The sequence below is a fragment of the Larimichthys crocea genome, chromosome XVI (assembly GCF_000972845.2).
Source record: "Larimichthys crocea isolate SSNF chromosome XVI, L_crocea_2.0, whole genome shotgun sequence".
NCBI classification, from domain to species: Eukaryota; Metazoa; Chordata; class Actinopteri; family Sciaenidae; genus Larimichthys; species Larimichthys crocea.
In genome coordinates, this window is record NC_040026.1 from 4900651 (window position 1) to 4920185 (window position 19535).

At 41.4% G+C, this 19535-nt stretch overlaps 1 protein-coding gene across 2 annotated transcripts in view; it reads left to right on the forward strand.

The window, feature by feature from the left end:
• Positions 1 to 19535, forward strand: part of LOC104935191 (rho GTPase-activating protein 23) — a 64146-nt gene that overhangs the window by 12191 nt on the left and 32420 nt on the right. The window contains exon 1 of one of the 2 annotated variants that reach the window (XM_019271344.2): positions 7895 to 8123. The exons of the other annotated variant lie outside the window; for it this stretch is intronic. Coding sequence (XP_019126889.1) covers positions 8070 to 8123 — 54 coding nt within the window. The 5' untranslated portion in view covers positions 7895 to 8069. Of the gene's footprint in view, positions 1 to 7894; positions 8124 to 19535 lie in introns of those variants that run through there. 2 annotated transcript variants of the gene reach the window in all.

A 19535-nucleotide genomic window follows, 5' to 3' on the forward strand; every position in this document is an offset into this window, starting at 1 on the left:
GTATTTTTCAGATGAATATAAATGATATATATGAATGTGAGCCGGTGAAGTAGTTTGTGTCAGATTTCGGCAGGTCTGTTTACACAGTATGGCAGAAATTGAATAACTGTTTTTTTGTCTGTGTATCATCTGAAAATATGATTTTTAAACCTTAGAATGAGACTTTTGTATCTACAGACACCATATGTTTCTTGCCTTACAATGTCCTGACTACAGCTAGCTCAGTGATCCTGGCTCTCTGTCTAAAGTAAATAAATAAATGAAATCAGCCAGTTTCATTTGTTTTGTCTTTACACAAATAGAAATGCAAAAACAAATTATGTTTTAGGGGGAATTACATATTGTGACTATCCATCCACAAAGTAGTTCATGCAGCGTCTTTGGTTAGGTCCAATTTTGCTTTCAGTCTTTATGCTGAGCTAAGCTAGCCATGTCCTGGCTCCAGCACAGAAAAATAAGTAGAACATCTCTTATTATTATACATTTTTATGCTCTGGATAACTGCATGTTTAGATTACTCCAAGTGGAAAAGAAAAGAAGATTTTCACCTAAATTTGAACTTAAAACAGTAGCATTATATTTTTTTCATTTGGAGCCAGTGCAGTGGAAAGACCTCTAATCATAACACTGACATATAACTCTATAGCTGATACCATGAACTTGTTCTACAACAACTCCTGAGTAAAATATCTGCCTCTTTAGCTGCTTAATGCTCTACTAGTTCACCAGCCCGCCCCTAACTTTGTCTTGTCACTGGGGTTTATCAGAGCAGTGAGAGTAAGCCATGCTGTAAAGCGCTGGGCTGAGAGAGACAGAAGGTCTTGTATGATGAGTCCAGCATATTTAGATTTCACATATTACTAACATGCCAGTATGGAAGTGGCATGACTAAACAAAAACTACCACCTAGTGTAACCTCACTGAACTTCGGTGAACCTTGTCATTTGCGTTAGTTCCACAGAGTACATGAAGTCAGAGACGTCAGTGTGCGGTCCTGCTGTGACACTCACTTGAGGAGATGGTTCTGTGAAGTAGAGCCTGTCTCTGAAGCCGCAAAGCTCTAATTCAATCAGCAATTTACATGTGATCGGAGCAGGACAGCCCATCCCTGCAGAACACCACTGATGCTGGAGAGGTCACGTACTGTCACACACATGTAGGGAGCTTGGGTGTTTGAGTGTGTGTATATACATGATTTCTGTTATATCTGAGCATTATCTGTTCATTCACCATTTGCGCACAAACTCTTCCTTACATGTTTTTCTCAATTCGACCTTCTTTGTGAGTAAAAACAAGTCTTTTTCTTCCTTCAGCAGCAAACAGCTAGCTCACCCTCTAGTGGTCATTTGACACCACTGCATGTTCTATCCATAGCTTCACTGGTGAGGATTAGATGGATTAGATATTTAGCGAAATCTGCCCATGCTGCTGTAAATAGACAGATGGGTGTGTGCCCCACCCTCCCCCAACATGCAAACACACACACACACACACACACACACATTCACCAGCCTCTCTGTTGCCATGCCAGGTCACAACATAACAGAACACTGCAGCATGGAGACAGATGTTTGTCTATTTAAGATTGAGAGATTATTTATATCCTGTTTATTTTGTTTTTCATTTTACAGCCGAGATCCTCCGTACACTAAAGACTCCATTGATAAAAAACATTCCTACAAGAGGCTTTTTATAATTTAACAAATTACTCATTGAAAAAACAATCCTATATTATTATTATTAATATTAATATATATATTTTTCCCAACTTTGTTTATTGAATTTTGAAACACATAAATGACAGCTATAAGAAAGCAGGTATCAAGTTTCTCATTTAATTATTATTATTATTATTATTATTATTATTATAGGTAGTAGTATTCTTGTCATTAAAAAGGAAAGTCATTCCTATGGCTTTATGGTTTCAGTCAGTAACAGACATTGTTGCCGTTCAGTGTTTCTGTCCTTCATTTATGGGTTAGATAGTGTGAACATAAGGTGTGTGGTTATGGCAACATGTATATGTATTTTTTTATTCTTAGAATTATGGACCACAGTTTTCGAAATTTCAATATATACATTTGAGGTCACTAGGTTCGGGAGTGGACTTTGGAAGAAGAGTGTGTGTTGGAACTGAGAAGGCTGTCCGACATCGGATATGACTGAGCAGATCCGATGTCAGCCCTTTTGATGAGATCCAAAGTTCTTTGGAGATGGCAGCTGAAGTTTCACAGATTTAAACGTATAGATTGTCTTTTCCTGTACACATGACATGACATTTGTCTTTGTTCCGTCTGAATTGTTACCTGACCTGTAAGCTTGCTTGTTGTGCTGTTGCAGCTAGTTAGCTAAAGTCTGTAACAGAGAGCTAATTGACATGAATATATATCTTTATTTTTTCTTTTATATCTCTATGATTAGCCTAATGTTGCTCCCCATTTCTTCAATACAAAAACCTAAACTTTCTCTTTAAATGAACCTCCAGCTAGTTTGTTAACTCATGCTGCATTAGGTGAATTGGAGTATGAACACATTCCCAACATATTATACTATGATCATGAACATGTGCAGGTGAACAGAAGTAGGCTTACAAAAGTGACAAAATGGATCCAAAACCACCATTTGTGGAAGTTCAGCGTGAATAAAATGAAATCTGTCACTAATATAACGACTGCTGCAAATTAAAAAGAGGCTAAAGCAGCTTATCTGGGCAAGATTGCCACAAACACTACATTACTGTATATCTGGTATAATGCAGAGAAACCAAACTTATCAGACTCCATCACAACACCAAGAGATTTATGACTGCAAAGCCTCTGTGGCAGGAGGTGCAGGGAAGATGGAGAGTAAGGACAGAGGGTTAACCAAGGGGGGAGGGGTGTGGAGGAGGTCACAGGGTACATGAGGAGAGCGACTGGGGGATGATGGGAGGACGTAGATGTTGGGTCTCCCTAACCCCCTGCAGTGAGGATGAAACTCTTTTCAGAGCAAGGCCAGATTAGTGCCTCCACTCCACAGCACCCCCCATATGCATGCACACACACACACACACACACAACCTCCTCCCTCCACATTGTGACAATCATCACTTTTCACCACAATGTCTAGATTAAATCCTTACCCGCCGTGTTTTTATCAGAGCACATGCGTGTTAGGATGGAGACCTGAGCGCTGCTGTGTAAGATCATTCTGGAAACCTTTCGTTCAGGAATGTTTCGGCATCAGTTTTGTTTTGTCTGTTTGTATAGTTAGGGCCCGAGCACGGCACACTGGGGCAAGGCCCTATTGGATTTCGAACGCTGAACACGTTTAAAAGTAAATCGCATTTCCGACGGCCCATATCCCCGCGAAAATTCGCGAAAATTTGCCTACCCCCCCAAAGTCGGGCGTAAAATTACGCATTTCGGGGGTCTCGCACATGGACGTACGCATATGGCTCGACAGCGCCACCTAGGTGTGTGTTTTCGGAGGGGCCCCTTGCCACAGTTTCATCACGTGTTCGAAATTTGTTGGGAGTATGTAACATGCCGAGACGCACAAAAAAGTCTCTTGGTGACCCGGGCTACAGTGAAGCGTACAGCGTCCAATTTTTGTCAAATTTGGACTTTTGTGTTTTTGGGGTCATTTCCAGGGGTCGCATTTGAACAAACTCCTCCTAGGGATTTTATCCGATGCGTTTGAAACTTGCCGTGTGTGTTCTTCAGACCTCGACAATGGAAAGTTATCAAAATCACAACTTTTCATCAGAGGACATGGCCGTGACGCCGCGTCAAAGTCAACGTTGCCTTTTTTTTTCCGAGAAAAAAAAGAGACTCCATTTACTTTTGGGCTGATTTTCGGGCAAAAGTGTGGGGCTATCATATACTTCCTTTGAGCTGTCTGAAACTTCTTGTGCTTGTTAAGACCACTATTATGCACAATTCGGCTGCATAATATCATTTGGTGGGCATGGCAAAAACGCTCCATAGCGCCCCCTTGAACTTTTCTTTGAGGCAGCCCCGCCACAGTTTCAGACACAGAGTTATGAAACCTCAGCCGAATTTTAGAACATGGCAAGACCTACAAAAAAGTCTCTTGGACCAATGGGCTACAATAAACAGGAAGCAAGATATTTAAGAATGAAAATCACAATTTTTGCTCTTACGGCCTGGTTAACAAGGGGTCATGTTTGAACGAACTCCTCCTAGGGATTTTATCCAATTCACTTCAAACTTGGTAGGAGTGTTCACATAGACTTCCTGAGTAAAAGTTAACAAAATGATGAATTTTGAGGAAACGGTGTGGGCGTGGCAATCCATAAAACGAAGAAATCGGCAGGAAACACCTTCTCAGAGCTGTCTGAAACGTGGTTATCAAGACTGATATTATGCACATTTCGACGTGCTCACATGTGCGAGGGCCCAAACATCGCTGCTTGCAGATTTAATTTTGTCTGCATTTCTTTATGCTGCAGTTCCGTGGTATACTTCAAACTGACACTGTTGTTTTTTATGGCGTGTTACATTATCTGTACTTTAGCGTGCATGTGTGCATGTGCTGATGGACATGAACTGCAGAAGTACACTGGGTCCAGCTCATACAAACATTTACAGCGTCACAAATTTTATCCCTTCCTGTCATTTGCTGAGGTTAGTGCTCTCAACAGGACTAACTGAAGGCCTCTCACAAACAATACAGCATGTGGTCACAGAAAGGCCTATTAAACTGCTGATATACGTTTTCAGTTAATGTTGTGAAATGTCTGTTCATATTTATTTATTTATTTACATTATAAATGGTTTCTAATGATCTACTGTATTATGTCATTTCATGTGAGTTATTTTCCATATGCAGTCATGCTGTATCATTTAAAGGTGCCAACCTCAAAGACCTTCATTGTTTTTTATGTTCCATAATGGGAAAACAACTGACTCAGCATATTGCTGACCCATCAGTCACCATTACAACTCACTGTGTAACACGTCCTGTCACCAATATCACATTGTAAGTCATTTTTAATGCTCTATAACCTTGATCCAAAAAAAAAAAAAAAAACTTCATCACAGAGCAAACACAAACAGGAAGAACATCTAAAATGTCAACCTGACGTCACAATGTCAGACGACGCAGGCTCATGTAAGACCAGCACTTACGTAACAGAATTTATGTGGTCCTTGATGCGTAACTGCATGTCAAAAGTGATGTAAGAGAAGAGCAAAGAAATGAATCTTTCAAACTAATACTCAAACCCACACTGACGTGTTGTTGTTCGCTCTGTACGTCATCATCGGAACACACTCCATGGTCTATCCACATCAGCTTACAGAAGACTGCTTAATGGCACCAAAAGCACAAGTCAAACTTCCTGCGTGTGTGTGTGTGTGTGTGTGTGTGTGTGTGCCTGTGTGTGTGTGAGTGAGTTTTCATTATGGGAAGCTCTTTGTTCAGGAAGCAATTTCATTAGGAGTTCCCTGCTTGTCAGCGGCAGAGGGAACAAGTAGATGATCAGGCCTGGTAGCTGTGACACGTATGTGTGTGTGTGTGTGTGTGTGTGTGTGTGTGTGTGTGTGTTTCTGTGACAGCAGTGCAAGGCCAGTAGAGGGTGTATGAGAGTGTACAACTATGCACTCAGCTTCTCTCTGTCTTCTCTTCCTCTGTGATGATTCAATGCCCTGCTATTACATAATGACTCTGAGTGTGTGTGTGTGTGTGTGTGTGTATGTGTGTGTGTGTGTGTAAATATATACGTGTTTGCGCATGCTCTTTCCTCTGTCCCGAGGGCTCTGTCGGCCAACATCAGCATTGGGGCTGTGTCTCTCGCTCCACTGACCAGGAGTGCATACACACACACACATTCCTTCAGGCATGTCAATTCTCCCACTAAATTCTGTAACGCAGCGTACAGACAGATGGAAAGACAGACTGACTGTAATATTGCTTAGAAGCTCCCTGATGAAAAATGAAAAATTGCAGGTCATGTGACCTGTCTGTGTACACACTGTATATGTACACACTGTCTTCAGCATAATAAGGAAACTTTAATGAATTCAATATTCTCTCTTGTGTTATTTAAAGTGTAACTAAACCCCCAAATTCTGCTAACTCTGTCCCACTCCCCTAGGGGGCGTTGCCCTAATGGCCACGTAGCATGTGACGATAGCGTGTGATACATCACATCCTCAAAAACCAGCCAATAGCAAAATTCAAATGCAATGGCCAAGTTTGAACCAGTAGAGGGAGTTGGCTCTGTGTGTTTATAGCACAAATAGGTTAATTCAGATATTTTGTACTAAACTGTGAAGATGGGGACCTGAATCGATCAACAACATGACTAAATACGCATACACACTGGTTTTCATGTGAAAAAACCCCACATGTATACTGTAGGTAAAGATTTGAGAAAGTTAATTCCTAACCTTCCTAAGCTGATCTTGACTTGTCATGAATATTACTTATTTGAAAAATGAAAGTAAACCAATGGATGAAGAATGAACCTTCAAGTTTCTGGAGTTTGGTCAGTAGATCTTGAGGTCTTTTATAAGCTGATGTGTCACCTGTTTTAATAGGGAACTGTCCTTTTCACTAGTGATCAAGACTCACTGTTGCCACTATAAATGAAGCCAATGTGGAAGTGCTAAAAAAAGTAATTACTCGAGCAGCCACCTGAGACAGGCTGCAGAAGTGAGTAAACCTCCATAAGTGTCCGTATTAAAGTGTTCAACTTCACAGCACAAATAAACATGTTTACAGCCTGGTTCAGGCAACAATTTTCGTCTCTATAGCTAATTTTCTGTGAGGGGGGTTCAATTTTTTTTTTAACTCACCTGTTCAGAGATTCAAGATTACACATAATTAACAGTGTGACCACTTGATTGACAGGTAGGTGCCATTACAGATGGATTATTAGAGCACCCAGGTGTCATTCGACCATCCTCAGGTCCACCGATGATGCACGTCTTCGCTGATATTTTGATCAGATTTTGGCTTCAAACCTATAGGTGACGTCACTCAGGCTCTATCCATTCTTTATACTGTCATTGAGTTGGGAGGTGGCAGCAGTACAGAGACAGGAGGCAGTGAGTAAATGGACAACATGAACAAGATCTGGATTATCTAAAACAGACCCTAAACAGTCACCCAATCTTGCAATTAATGCTACCTTTGTGAAGCTTTATGTTTTTTATTGAGACTTACAGATGTGTTTTAACCCTGTGTTAATTATGTCAAACCACTATCTGTGCAGTTGTTGGTGGATCTGTCATGTTAAATTTAAGCCTGCCAGCCTGGCCTCTCTAAAATAGAGGAGAATTGTTTATGTTGAATTTTTATGCACGTCCAGTGATGATTTATTGCCATAGGTGCCACAAGTACTAATTGATAGGATATATACAGCACCTCCTTTGTCATCTTATTAATTCACTGTAGAGGATACAAGTAGACTACTCAAGAGTGCTATATAATTTATTAAATTGTGATATGGCATATATGCGGGCAGTACATTTTTGTCCAGTAATCAGAAATTTATTATTATTATTATTTATTTATTATGTATTATTCCAATAAAATTTGAGCTGATGAATTATCAGTTGATAATAATAAATAAGTATTATTTATTTTTTAATTCTTATATGAAGCCTTTGTTGGATTTCGAAAGTATATAGTGAAGTCTTTTAATTTGCTACAAAATATAAATGAACAAATATCTTCATGATAAAATGGGTTTAAACTATATTGCAAGTTGTTGTTCAAACTGTTGACTGCTCATATTAGATGTGTTCCAGACGATGATCATATTTCTAATCATTAAAAAGTCCTGGTTCGTTCAACCCAATAGAGCGCGCACTTAAATCACGCCTTTATTTTGAAGTTGTACTTGCCATTTCCGGTACTATTGTGTTGGCGCCGCTCGGAGCGGGACTGTTTACGTTGGAGAGAGAGGGAGAGGCGGACCCGACACTTGACTCAGTCTGTGCTGGAGCCGCTGTTCACGACGGGACTTTGGAGACGCGTTCACGATGCTGGCAGCGGAGTAATAATTGAATTGATTTTTTTTTTTTACGGTTTACGGTGAACACACGCTGAAAAAGCCAATGAATGGAGTTGCTTTTTGCCTTGTTGGAATTCCACCTCACTCAGACACTGAAGTAAGTCACAGCTGAATATTGAATCACAGTTTTCTTTTATCTCAGTCAAGACTGGAAACATTTTATATCATGATATTATGTCTTTATTGTGCTGCATTCAGGGTCTCCTCTTGTAGACTGCATGTTTTTCTCACAGAAATATGTTCTGGCTGTCTGCTGTGCCAACCTGTAATAAGCAGATGTCAGTATATGGTATCTCTGTAAGGCAAACTACATTTAACCTTTTACACAGAACTTTGTGTGTCATTTAACATAAGTTTGACATTTCATATATTCAGCATGCATCATCTCCTCCACACACACACACCCTCCATATCTGTAGGACTGTGTGTGTGTGTTGTTGTTGTTGGAGATGTTCTCATGCACTTGTCCATGTCTTATGCAACTTGTCAAATTCCGCCGTCTTGATACAAAAGCGCAAGCTGCAGGCTGTCCAACCACACCATTTTAATTCAGGAGTAAGTGATGACTTCAAGTGCACACTGTCTGTTTGTTAGAGACAGGCACAGCTACAGATCCGACTAACAGCTCAACAAATTCAGAGTCACGTCTCCACCGGAGGATCATGTGCCGCATTCTGTAAATAACTGAATAATTTCTCTGTGATTTCAGGGAATGCAGCACATATTTCTGCTGTGACAGTTTTAACCCCCCCTCTCCAACCCCTCCCCATATTGCAGAGATGAGGAGCTGAGGTATGGGTGGGTGGGCAGAGAGACAATAAGAAATTGGGCTGGAATGCATGTATTTCCATATGCCAGCCCACATATGCACAGTCCATGACAGAAGGCACATTGTGGCCGTTAAAACTGACACAACATTTCAGAAATATCTTCCTACTCTTTAACAATCACCAGCAGCTCTCAGGCTCAACTTCATGCATATTAATCAGGCCCGTTAACTCATCTGGATTCTCTCGTCACTTTGATCACACAGCACGTTGTTCTCTGCTCGGATCCTATGAGATACGTTCTCCACTCGCTCTTTGGTTTTTCATGTCGTTCACAGCTTGTTACTGTGGGATTGTATCATGGCCCAGTTAGCATCAGGGTCAAGGGTCACGCACCAGTCATAACTGTCGTCAGTGGTGGAAATTTTCACATTAAAGTTACAATCTGTGACATCTTCATACAGGATTATGCTCTTAATTATGCATAACTTTAATATCATTTGAACAGGTGAGTTTCTGCTGTGAAGTTGGACATTTTTAACATGGTGGCTTATGGAGTGGACACGTTCTGTAGCCAGCCTCAAGTGGACGTTTGAGGAACTTTTTTTTGGCACTTCCGCTTCACTTCACAGACACGGAGGTTGCCACTTGGATTCAATAGGGAAGCCGTCACATTATAGAGCTGACAACTTCTGTTCCACATTTCATAAAATATTTTTTTTTGCTTTGATTCTGAGAGTGAGATGAGAAGATCCATGAGCTGCATTCAGGGTGTGTTTAACCTAGCTTGGCTAAGACTCATTTAACCAGACTCTGTCCAACGTTCAGAAATACACATCAACACCTCTAAAGCTCACAAATGAGCACAGTGTATCTTGTTTGGAGGGGAAAACGCGTACAACGTTCATTCTTCAATGGTCAGACAGAGTGTCCTGCTCTTCATGTGTTGACATTGAGGTACCACTTGAAGTTTTCAGTTCTGTCATTATCTCGATTGTCTTCTCCTGAAACAGTGCCAGTGGGCAGCGTATAAATCTTGTTATCTTATCAGTGATGGACTTTTTATGAGCTTCTGGCTTCTTCTCCTGTGGAGCCAGATGAGGTGGTAAAGCTCATGAAGCTGTTGTTGGCTGTTTCACTTGGGTTGTGACTAAGTCCTCAAATGTGTTGTGAGTGTTGAGTGAAGCAGCTGCTTTTGACTAACTTGCCACCTTCATCTTTGTTGGTCACAGGACAAACTACTTCAAATCTTCCTCTGTTCTTGTAGGTCACAGTTTGAATATTTACAGGTTTTCCCTGTTCAAAAGTTTAAATTTAGAATAAGTGACACGCTAATATCCATCCGCCCAACACGTCTGTGCAGCATCTGTAACGTGGGTTGCCAGATATGATTAGTGATCCCAGGTTCAGTGAGAGGTCTCTGTACAGCCTCCTCCTGAAATGCACATCTGAATGAGGGCTTCATTTGTTTTCTGGATTAATAGATATATCATGTTAGTCTATAAAATGTCCAACAATTATGAAAATTTTATTTTCAAGAGATCAAGTTGGCATCAACCTTACTTCAGCTAAGAACTTGTAATTCTCACAGTTTGAACGTTTGTCATGAAATGATTAATCAATAATCAAGATCGTTGCTGATTGACGACTCATGAATAAAATCCGTAAGAATTCATATGCTTAGTATAATCTATGCTGCGATACCTTCTCCGAATGACCGTGTTATCTAACCCCCACAATCAGATTCTCTGTGTTCGGTGGAGCAGGCTCCTCTTGCCTTATATGTCTTCTATCAAGCTGCCAAATTTTGCCCTCAGCTCGGGCAGTGAGGGGTAATTAGTCTCTGCTGGTTTCACTTAACATGTTCACATGAGTCAAACTGTGGCATTTCTCTTTCACAGCAGGTGCTGGATTTCTGAACAGGCGTGTTTGTTCTGTAAAGATGTGTTTTACTAAAGCATGAAGTACTGATACAGCACGCTGAGCTGGCTTCACCATTTCCTCTGCTTTCATACCTCTTCAATTGTTCTCATCACGTAACGTCAGCCTGTATGGACCCTCTCCCTGAATGATCCTCAGTCTACTGCAGAAAATGCTACTGACCCCACACGTTGTTTCAGTGTTGTTACAATGTTTCAGAACTTCCGGTGTTGTCAACGGTTATCTGTTATCTGTTTTTCAGACTTCCTTCACTGTCCAATTAGGAATTTCATATGAGAAAATAATGAGGAAGACACATTTATCTACATGTGAATGCAGATCATTTTTTAAAAAGCTGATAGCTGATGGTTTGCATTTCGGCCAACTCCTTCCGCCTCTTTTCCTCTCCACACAGACTGGTGCAATCATTGTCAGTATTACTCTGACTACGAATGGAAATTAAACTTCATGTCAAACTCTTGGTCACTCTGCAGTCATATACAGAATCTGTTTATGAAGACAAAAATTGCTAATTAATTCATCCTGTTGCCCAACACCAGCTTTAATTCACGGGCACCGAACAATCAATCAATCAATCAATCAATCAATTTTATTTGTATAGCCCAAAGTCACAAAGTACATTTTGCCTCAGAGGGCTTTACAATCTGTACAGGGAGTGACACCCTCTGTCCTTAGACCCTCGGTTCGAGTGAGGAAAAACTTGCCCACAAAAAACCTTTAACAGGGAAAAAATGTGGAAGAAACCTCAGGAAGAGCCACAGAGGAGGGATCCCTCTCCCAGGACGGACAGACGTGCAATGGATGTCACGTGTACAGGACAAATCAACACAAACATATTGTACAATTACAATGACTGACAAAATGACAATGAATCACAATGAATGATAAAATAACAATGAATCACAATGAATGATAAAATGACCACAGTAGCAGATATGGTAGCAATAATGACTGTAATAATATGTGTAGTGGGCGTCATGCAGGATCACAGCAGCAGCCACGATCCATGAGAACCTGCTGGACGACAGAGCACAGAAACTCCGGGGAAGAACTTTAGTTAGTTAGTAATGCATTAATGAGACATGTATGTTTACAGATGGTAAGAGGGAGAGAGAGGGAGAGGAAGAGTACAATGTACAAACACTAAGTAGCTCTGTTAAAGTCTTAAAGTGCACTCATAAGATTCAGAGTAATTCTAATGGAGCAGAGAGACCAGATGATTCAGTGTAATGATCGCAACAGTTACATTAGAACCGTGAGTGCTGACACAGTTAGCATAATAATGCTGACTGACCAATAAATGCATGCTGGGATATAAAAGTATGATGAAAACAGTAAGTGTGATCAATATTTTAATCGTGGTTTACTGAGATCTTGTTTATGTTTCTCTGTGAACTTTTAGAATGATTATTCTATTTTTCTTCCTATTCAATAAATCTCATAAAAAGAGCAAACCAACAATCACTCAATACATTCTGACTTCTCTGCCAACCCTCTCAGCCCATTGGCTCCTACTGAAGACGTGAATCTTTTAAAACACTTTACAATAAATAGTTATATTTCCACAAAAGGCTCAGTGATTTCCTAAAACAGCTGGTTATGTCAGTTATTAAGAAACAGGAAGATAGTGCATATTTAAATATATATAAATAGTGCATTCGTTGGGGATTAGTTTCAGCAGTGGAAGAATCCACACTTGGTATTCTAGTGAGTATTTTGGCAGGCTGATGTTGCTTTCTGTCTTCATCCTGTGTGCTGCTGTTTCTAGTGTTAATCTTGCTCCATGACAAATGCTAAGAAATACTAACAATGTCAACGTTACATTGAGACACAGAGTTGTCAGGCAGTTGCAGCTTTTCTGGGTGGAGCAATCAGGTCAGTTAGTTACGTCAGTTGGAAACTTTAATGTTAGTGTCAATGTTAACACTGTGATAGACTGGCTACCTGTCCACCTCTCACTGTCCACCAGTACATGCTGGGAGAGGTAATAAGCAGGTCTAGTGAATGGATGACAGATAGTGAAGGACTGTCAGCAAGATCCAAGATTGAAAAAAGACTACTAAGACTACAGTTTTCTATCAAATACAGATTTCACCTGAATTTTGCCACTTGGTTCACGTCCTGTTTGGCCGGTGCAGAGCAGAATAATCATGTAAAGAAGAATGACTGCAGTTCTCTGTCTGCGGAGAAGTTCAGCAGCGGAGGAATCCGCTGTCTGAAAAAGTAATATCGCTAAGTGACTTCCCCAATTACAATGATGAAGTGTCCCTCGACTAACTAACAAGCACCCCCCCCCCCCCCCCCCCCCACAAGTCTCACAGTGTGTGTGTGTGTGTGTGTGTGTGTGTGTGTGTGTGTCAGGAGGAGTGACACGGAGCAAATCGCCCACTGCAGATGGGGAACAGTCATTGTTGTGTTGTGGGGTTTGTTTCAGACTTGGAGGCTTGGCTCTGTACTGTATGGCATAGTGGGGGCTGTTTAGTGAGTGGGGTGTGCATGTGTGTGTGTGTGGTTGGGGGGGTAGACAGGCTGAGACTTGCTGTGAAATGTGTGACAATGGAGCTCTGTTAAGCTGTGTGTACTGTGTGTTTGTGTGTACTGTGTGTTTGTGTGTCTATGTGTGTGTCTATGTGTGTGTGTGTGTGTGTGAGAGTGTGTGAAAGAAAGGAATGATGTGGGTAGATGCTGTGTGGGTCAAGGTTGAAAGGTCGGACATGAGGCCAGTACAGCCTCGTTTAATGGTGATGGTTCCCACCTAAACCCGTGGAGGAAAGGTGTATATGTGTGCATGTGTGAGAGAGAGAGGGGGGATAACTGTGCACACACTGGACCATTCTTCTTCCAACAGGTGGGCTGCTCAGGAATGTGTCAATGAGAGAGTGTTGGTGATTACACTGCAGCAATGGAATGATGTGTGTGTACGTGTTTGTGTGTGTGTGTGTGTGTTTGTGTGTGTGTGTGTGTGTAGTGTAGAAACACTTGGATGAGAAAAACGAGGAATGAACGCAGGGAAAAGTGCAACAGAGAAATGTGTGTGTGGCTCGGTGGATCAATGGAACAGATAAAAACAGGAAAAGTGAGAGAGGACTAGCTAAGCTCAGGAGGGATCAGGTGCAGTCCAGTGCTGCTGCTGTCCGCTCTCAACTGTATGTGTGTGTTTGTGTGTGTGTGTGCGTGGATTGCTTTACACATGCCCCCCTCTTTACCATTCCAATCCAGAAAGCTCCAGCTGGATCTCTCTCAGGGGGGATCTGGCCCCATCTGGACACCCAGCTGTCACCCTGTCCTACTGGGATCAGGTACCACAGTGCAGCCCTGAAGACCTCTGTAACTGTCTCAGGGTGCATTAATATGTAAAGGCACAAAGACGGTTTCTTGTCTCTGCAAGCTTGAGGTCTGCAGGTGTGTTTGCATTAAGCATCAAATTAGCTATGTCTGTGTGAAAGCACTGTGTGTGTGTGTGTCCCAATCTGAAGTGCTGGAGTACCTCCTGCATGGTTTGGTCCCTTGGTTGAAAAACAAAACAAGAGTAGAAGAAGACTGATACAGACACGGCAGAACATAGATACAGTATTCTCTAGCAGTCCATCGCTGACTGTTCTTCACCTGCAGTGGTTCTGTTTACTGCTCTGATTGGTTTTATTGTGGTGGAACTGGGCCAGTGGTGTTAAACTGGCCACAGAAGCCCATCATTCATGCCTAGATGTTGGCACAGGCCCAGCTTTAGATTCAGAAATACTAACATCAAGAGAAGTTGTGAGGTTATAAATTAGCTTACATATTTACTGTTTTGGTCATCACATCAAAGAGTGAATATTTCACTAGCATGGACCACACTATCAACAAGATACGTTAAAATGAATTATTGACAAAATTAATGATTGCGGATGAAGTGTTAGGAGGGTATTTATAGGACTGTCGGAAGTGACACGGTTGAAGTGTGGTCCGGCTCCCGAAATTACACTTTAAACTCTATCTAACCACGACTAACTAACCTCTTATCCCTAATAGGGGGCTGGAGCCAATCTCAGCTACCAATGGGTACACCCTGGACAAATTGCTAGTTCATCACAGGGCACATTAACCTGCATGTCTTTGGACTGTACCAAACAATAAAACAATCAACACTTAAGTAAAGGTTATTCATCTCAGACACAAAACAATGTACGGAATGAAATGCCACTGCAAAAGACTGTCAAACAACATGAATCATACAAGTGTAACTACAATCCTGCTAAAAATGGGAAAGGCTGCTGTTGATGAAGCTGTACACACTGTGATGTAGCTTCTGTTGAATCCTCAGTGAAGGCGTTTCTTTAAGAATGGGCAACATCAAAGACGAGAGCTCCGTCTGTTCGGCGCACATTTCATCAGTTCCACATGTTTCAGAGCAAAACACGGATCCAAAAATAGACAGAGCACCCGTCAAACTCAGCAGGTCAGTGGAGGGCAGAGCGAACTAGAAAAATTTCTAAAGAAATTTTGAGTGTGCCTGACTCTGGCCCCGTCGCCCCCATACATTATGATTGACATTGCTCAGGAAATTCAGTATTAATACAACAAGCTGTGTCATCATCGCCTTTTTAATGGGCTCTTATTTTGATGGAACTCTTATTTTGAAAGACTTTTGTCTTGTCTGTGTGTGTGTGCATGCGTTCTTGTGTGGTCTTGTGTCTGTTAATCAGAGAGTTTTTACTTTATTTTATACTTTACTTTTGTCTACCTATATAGCTCCTTTCTAGTCTTCCGACCGCTCAAAGCTCTTTACAGTACATATCTCATTCACCTATTCACACACATTCATACACTGATAGCATTAGCTGCCATGCAAGGTGCCAACTGCTCATCAGTTTGAGTAGCTAACCATTCATACACATTCACACACTGATGGCACAGCCTTCAGGAGCAATTTGGGGTTCAGTATCTTGCCCAAGGACACTTCGACATGCAGACTGGATCTGCCGTTCTTCTGATTAGTGGATGACCCGCGCTACCTCCCAGCCACAGCCGCCCATCTGTTAATGAGAGAGATTTACAAAGTCTTTTATTTTGAAGGGACTCTTATTTTGAAAGACTTTTGTCTTGTCTGTGTGTGTGTTTGTGTATGCATGTGTGTGTGTGTGTGTGTGTGTGTCTGTCTCTCTATCTATGTGTCTGTGTTTGTGTCTACGAGAGTGATGGATAAAATGGCCGACATTGAAAATGTAGTCTTGATAGTCATTGATATCATACAGAGACTTCAAAAAAGTTAGTCAAAGGCAGGCTTGAGGTTGCCAAGCAACCAGCGTCAGCTGCAGGCCAGAGTAATTAGGCACAGGTGTCGCACGGACACTGTCACTCCCCTGAGACACAGAGAAAATCTCTAAATGAAGCCCCTCGAAGGTGGCCAAAAATGCCAAAAAAGGTGTGCCGCAAACCAAAAGCCGAAATGACCATCAGCATCCTCCTCGCCTTGCCGATTTTCGGGCGAAAATTGTATAAACTTTGGCCTCGGGAGTTAGAGAAAGCACAGGTGCTCCCTGCTCCTTTTGGAAATTTCTCTTCTCAAATTAACATGGGAGCAGATTGGGCAGTAGATGTGTGTAGCTGGCGCATCTTTGTGTGTGACCCCAAAACTATAAAAATTATCAGTGTGACGACCTCGAATTTTCCTACGTTTTGAGTTGTAATCATGTCTGTAGAGTGACATTTGCAGCCTCGATCGCAGTTCACAAATTTATTTTTCAATTAATTTTTCTCTCCTTCTCCACTCTAGCGATAATGTCACACACTCTAGCTCTCGAACATTCTTCCAATACACACCCATTCATGTTTTTTGGCGTGGTTTTTGGTGATTTATCGGCAAACCGCAAAGTCATAGCTGTCGATTCCATGCATGTTTTTCTATGTGCGCCAAAAACTGCAAGAGGAGTAGCAAGCCAAAAAAAAGGGCGTAGTAATAATAATAATAATAATAAGCACGGTAAATAGTGTGCTCTTTCAGGCATACTCAATAATGCAGCCAACCAGATTCAAAACAAAGCATGTGAACTGCCCTTAGAGCTCAGCGCTCTATTTATCTTCATATATGTGTGGGCCCTGAACAACAGCAATCTAGATAAGATAGTGATAATGATACAGCACACATACAGCATTTAATCAGCTCATTTAAACAGTGATGATGTTTAATAGTTATTTTCTTGAAGAACTTCACACTTTCACCAAATCTCAACACGTATATGGAAGTCCAGTCTATGCTCAAAGCTCCACTTACTGGCTTTCAGAGCTTTTGACTACAAGTCTGGAGCTTCTGTCAGGAGGTGGTGACTCCGTCTCTGTTCAGAGTCTGTGGTGTCAGATATGAACACCCTTCTTAATCTTTCTCCAGCCGTACACTGACTCCATGTTAATGACCTTTGACCTCTTCACAGTGGATGCTTTGCTGTTCACAGACAGCTGATGTCTATTTCTGGTTAGGGATGAGAACTGATACGATTTTATTGATGTCAGTGCCCATTATTGATTCTGTTTATTGGTCAGGTTCTCTATCGATTCCCTTATTGATTTATGATCAATTTTCTGTGTGGAAAAAAGTATGTGGGCAAATAGAGTTGTACTTAGTTGTAGCAACTGCAAATGACTAAGATGAATATTTCTACAGTTTCATTCAGGTTTTCTCAATCAAAGAAATCTGCTAAGCCAGCCTGTGTTGTGCTAATGTAATGATAACATATGATATTAACCCTCTGTAGATGTGCTGCTTGGTTGGTATAGTAAGCAGTAGCACTCAAGCACAGAGTGTCAATTACACAACATTTCTGGAATTTAAACACATGTGGAGGAAGATGCGTCATCTGGTGTCTCCATCCTTGACATTACAACAGCAGTGTTGTCACCTTTCCTTGTGAAATGAAGCCATGGTTTGGACTGTTTCCTCTCCACCATGACTTCTTTTTGTTGCGAGTTTCCATCAGAATAGACTCATGAGGTTGACGTCATTGTTTTGAAATGTGCAGTTGTCAAAAAAAAACACACACTTACAGTGATGAAAGCACTGAGGCATACAGTTCTGATGGATCAGACTCAACTGGAACCAGTCCTCAACTCCCATCCCTATTTCTAGTGGTCATCAAGTCTCTTGTCCAGAGACCACTACTGTTGGCCCTGAGTGTGATCTCCTGGATCACATTCTGTTGTTTTTGGAACATAAAGAACCCTGCGACATAATTAGTTATTAAAACTGACATTGTTTAATTCCACTGGAAGCTGTAATTTAGCAGCTGTTTCAAACTAAATAAAATCCAAGGACTTAATCATTTCTTTGATGCTGGACCATTCATCTGGGAATTCATTTTCCTGGCAATTATCTTCATATGTGTCAGACAAAGGTGCTGGAAGGGACTATAGCTATAAGATAAGTCTTCCAGCCAGCCCCGGCCTCTTTGTCCTACTGTGTTATGTCATTGAAGGAGTCTGACACTGAGCAGCTGCTCTCACTTATTCTTCTAAATTAAAATGACAATAATAGCCCAAACAAAACCAACCAGCGATGGATTCATCACCCATTCACACAATCCCATTGCCATTTCTGAAAAACCTGCCGTCACTGAGGGTGAGCCATGATAATCACTACACAGTTTGGGACAATCTTTCTTTGAAAGCATTCCATGTCACATGATCTACTTGGTGTTGGAGGTTTCCCCCCACAAAAATGCTTGTTTTTCAGTCAGAGACATACCTTACAGTATGTCAGACTACTTTATGGTATGGAACAATGATGCTACAGAAGCCGTGTTATCAATGTGTCTGTCTGTGTGGTATCCTCTGCTGTTGTTTCCTTCCTTTCTTATGGTGCTGTGTTCTTTGAAACACAAACACCCAAACTGTTTTGTCCCGTTGCCTCCTCAGGCACACAGAGCCACTGTCTAACGTAGAACAATGGTCTTATACATCTAGCAGGGCTGGTCTGTGGCCAGTACTAGTCCACAGTAAAGATACAGTGTCTGCTGCGGGCTAACTCGACCAAGCTGATCTCAGAGCAGGTCTGTTCTCAGGACACAACAATGTCTGTGGTTACAGAATGTCCCAGGGTAGTGTCACTGACTGCTGTTCATGTTGGGTCATCCAAACCAGAGGGGTTTTTTTCATTCATAGATGATAGTAAGTCACTTTCAGCATCACTGACTGAGTTCTTTGACACCAAAGATCTAAGGATCCATTATGGGCTGATCAGCATTGGGTAAAATAAAGCTGATCAAATACTGATCCTCTCTGTTGTTGTGGTTCTGCCTTCAACAGCATACAGTGCGAGCCAGAGCTTGACAGTAATGGTTGCCAGGTTGGCAATGGCAACCTTGTTGAGAAATTGGCAACCGGTTCTTGGCCTTTGGTTTCCATCACTGGCAACCACTTTTAAACATCTAAAAACAGGGACAGCGAAAGGCAAAATATGCATCCAACCAGACAATGCTGAACATTGTATCAGTGTTATATGAAAACCTCAGTTACAGTTTTGGTGTTTTTAATCCCAATGTAAGGATGACATCATCTCTTTTGACCTCATGAGGTCACCGGATAACCTTCAGAATGTCAACAAGTCACGCTGCTCTAAATACAGAGACAATACACTGAATATATGCATGTGAGTGTTTAGATGGATGCTATTCAGAGCAGACTGGTGACAGCAGTTGTATCTCAAGTTAAAAAAAAAAGAACGTATAGTTATTTTTAGCTCCAAACGATTTTCACAGTCGACTAAAAATAGGTCAATTAGTGACTTTTTCTCCGCATTCATCAGACACACCAGAGATTACGAGTGCACG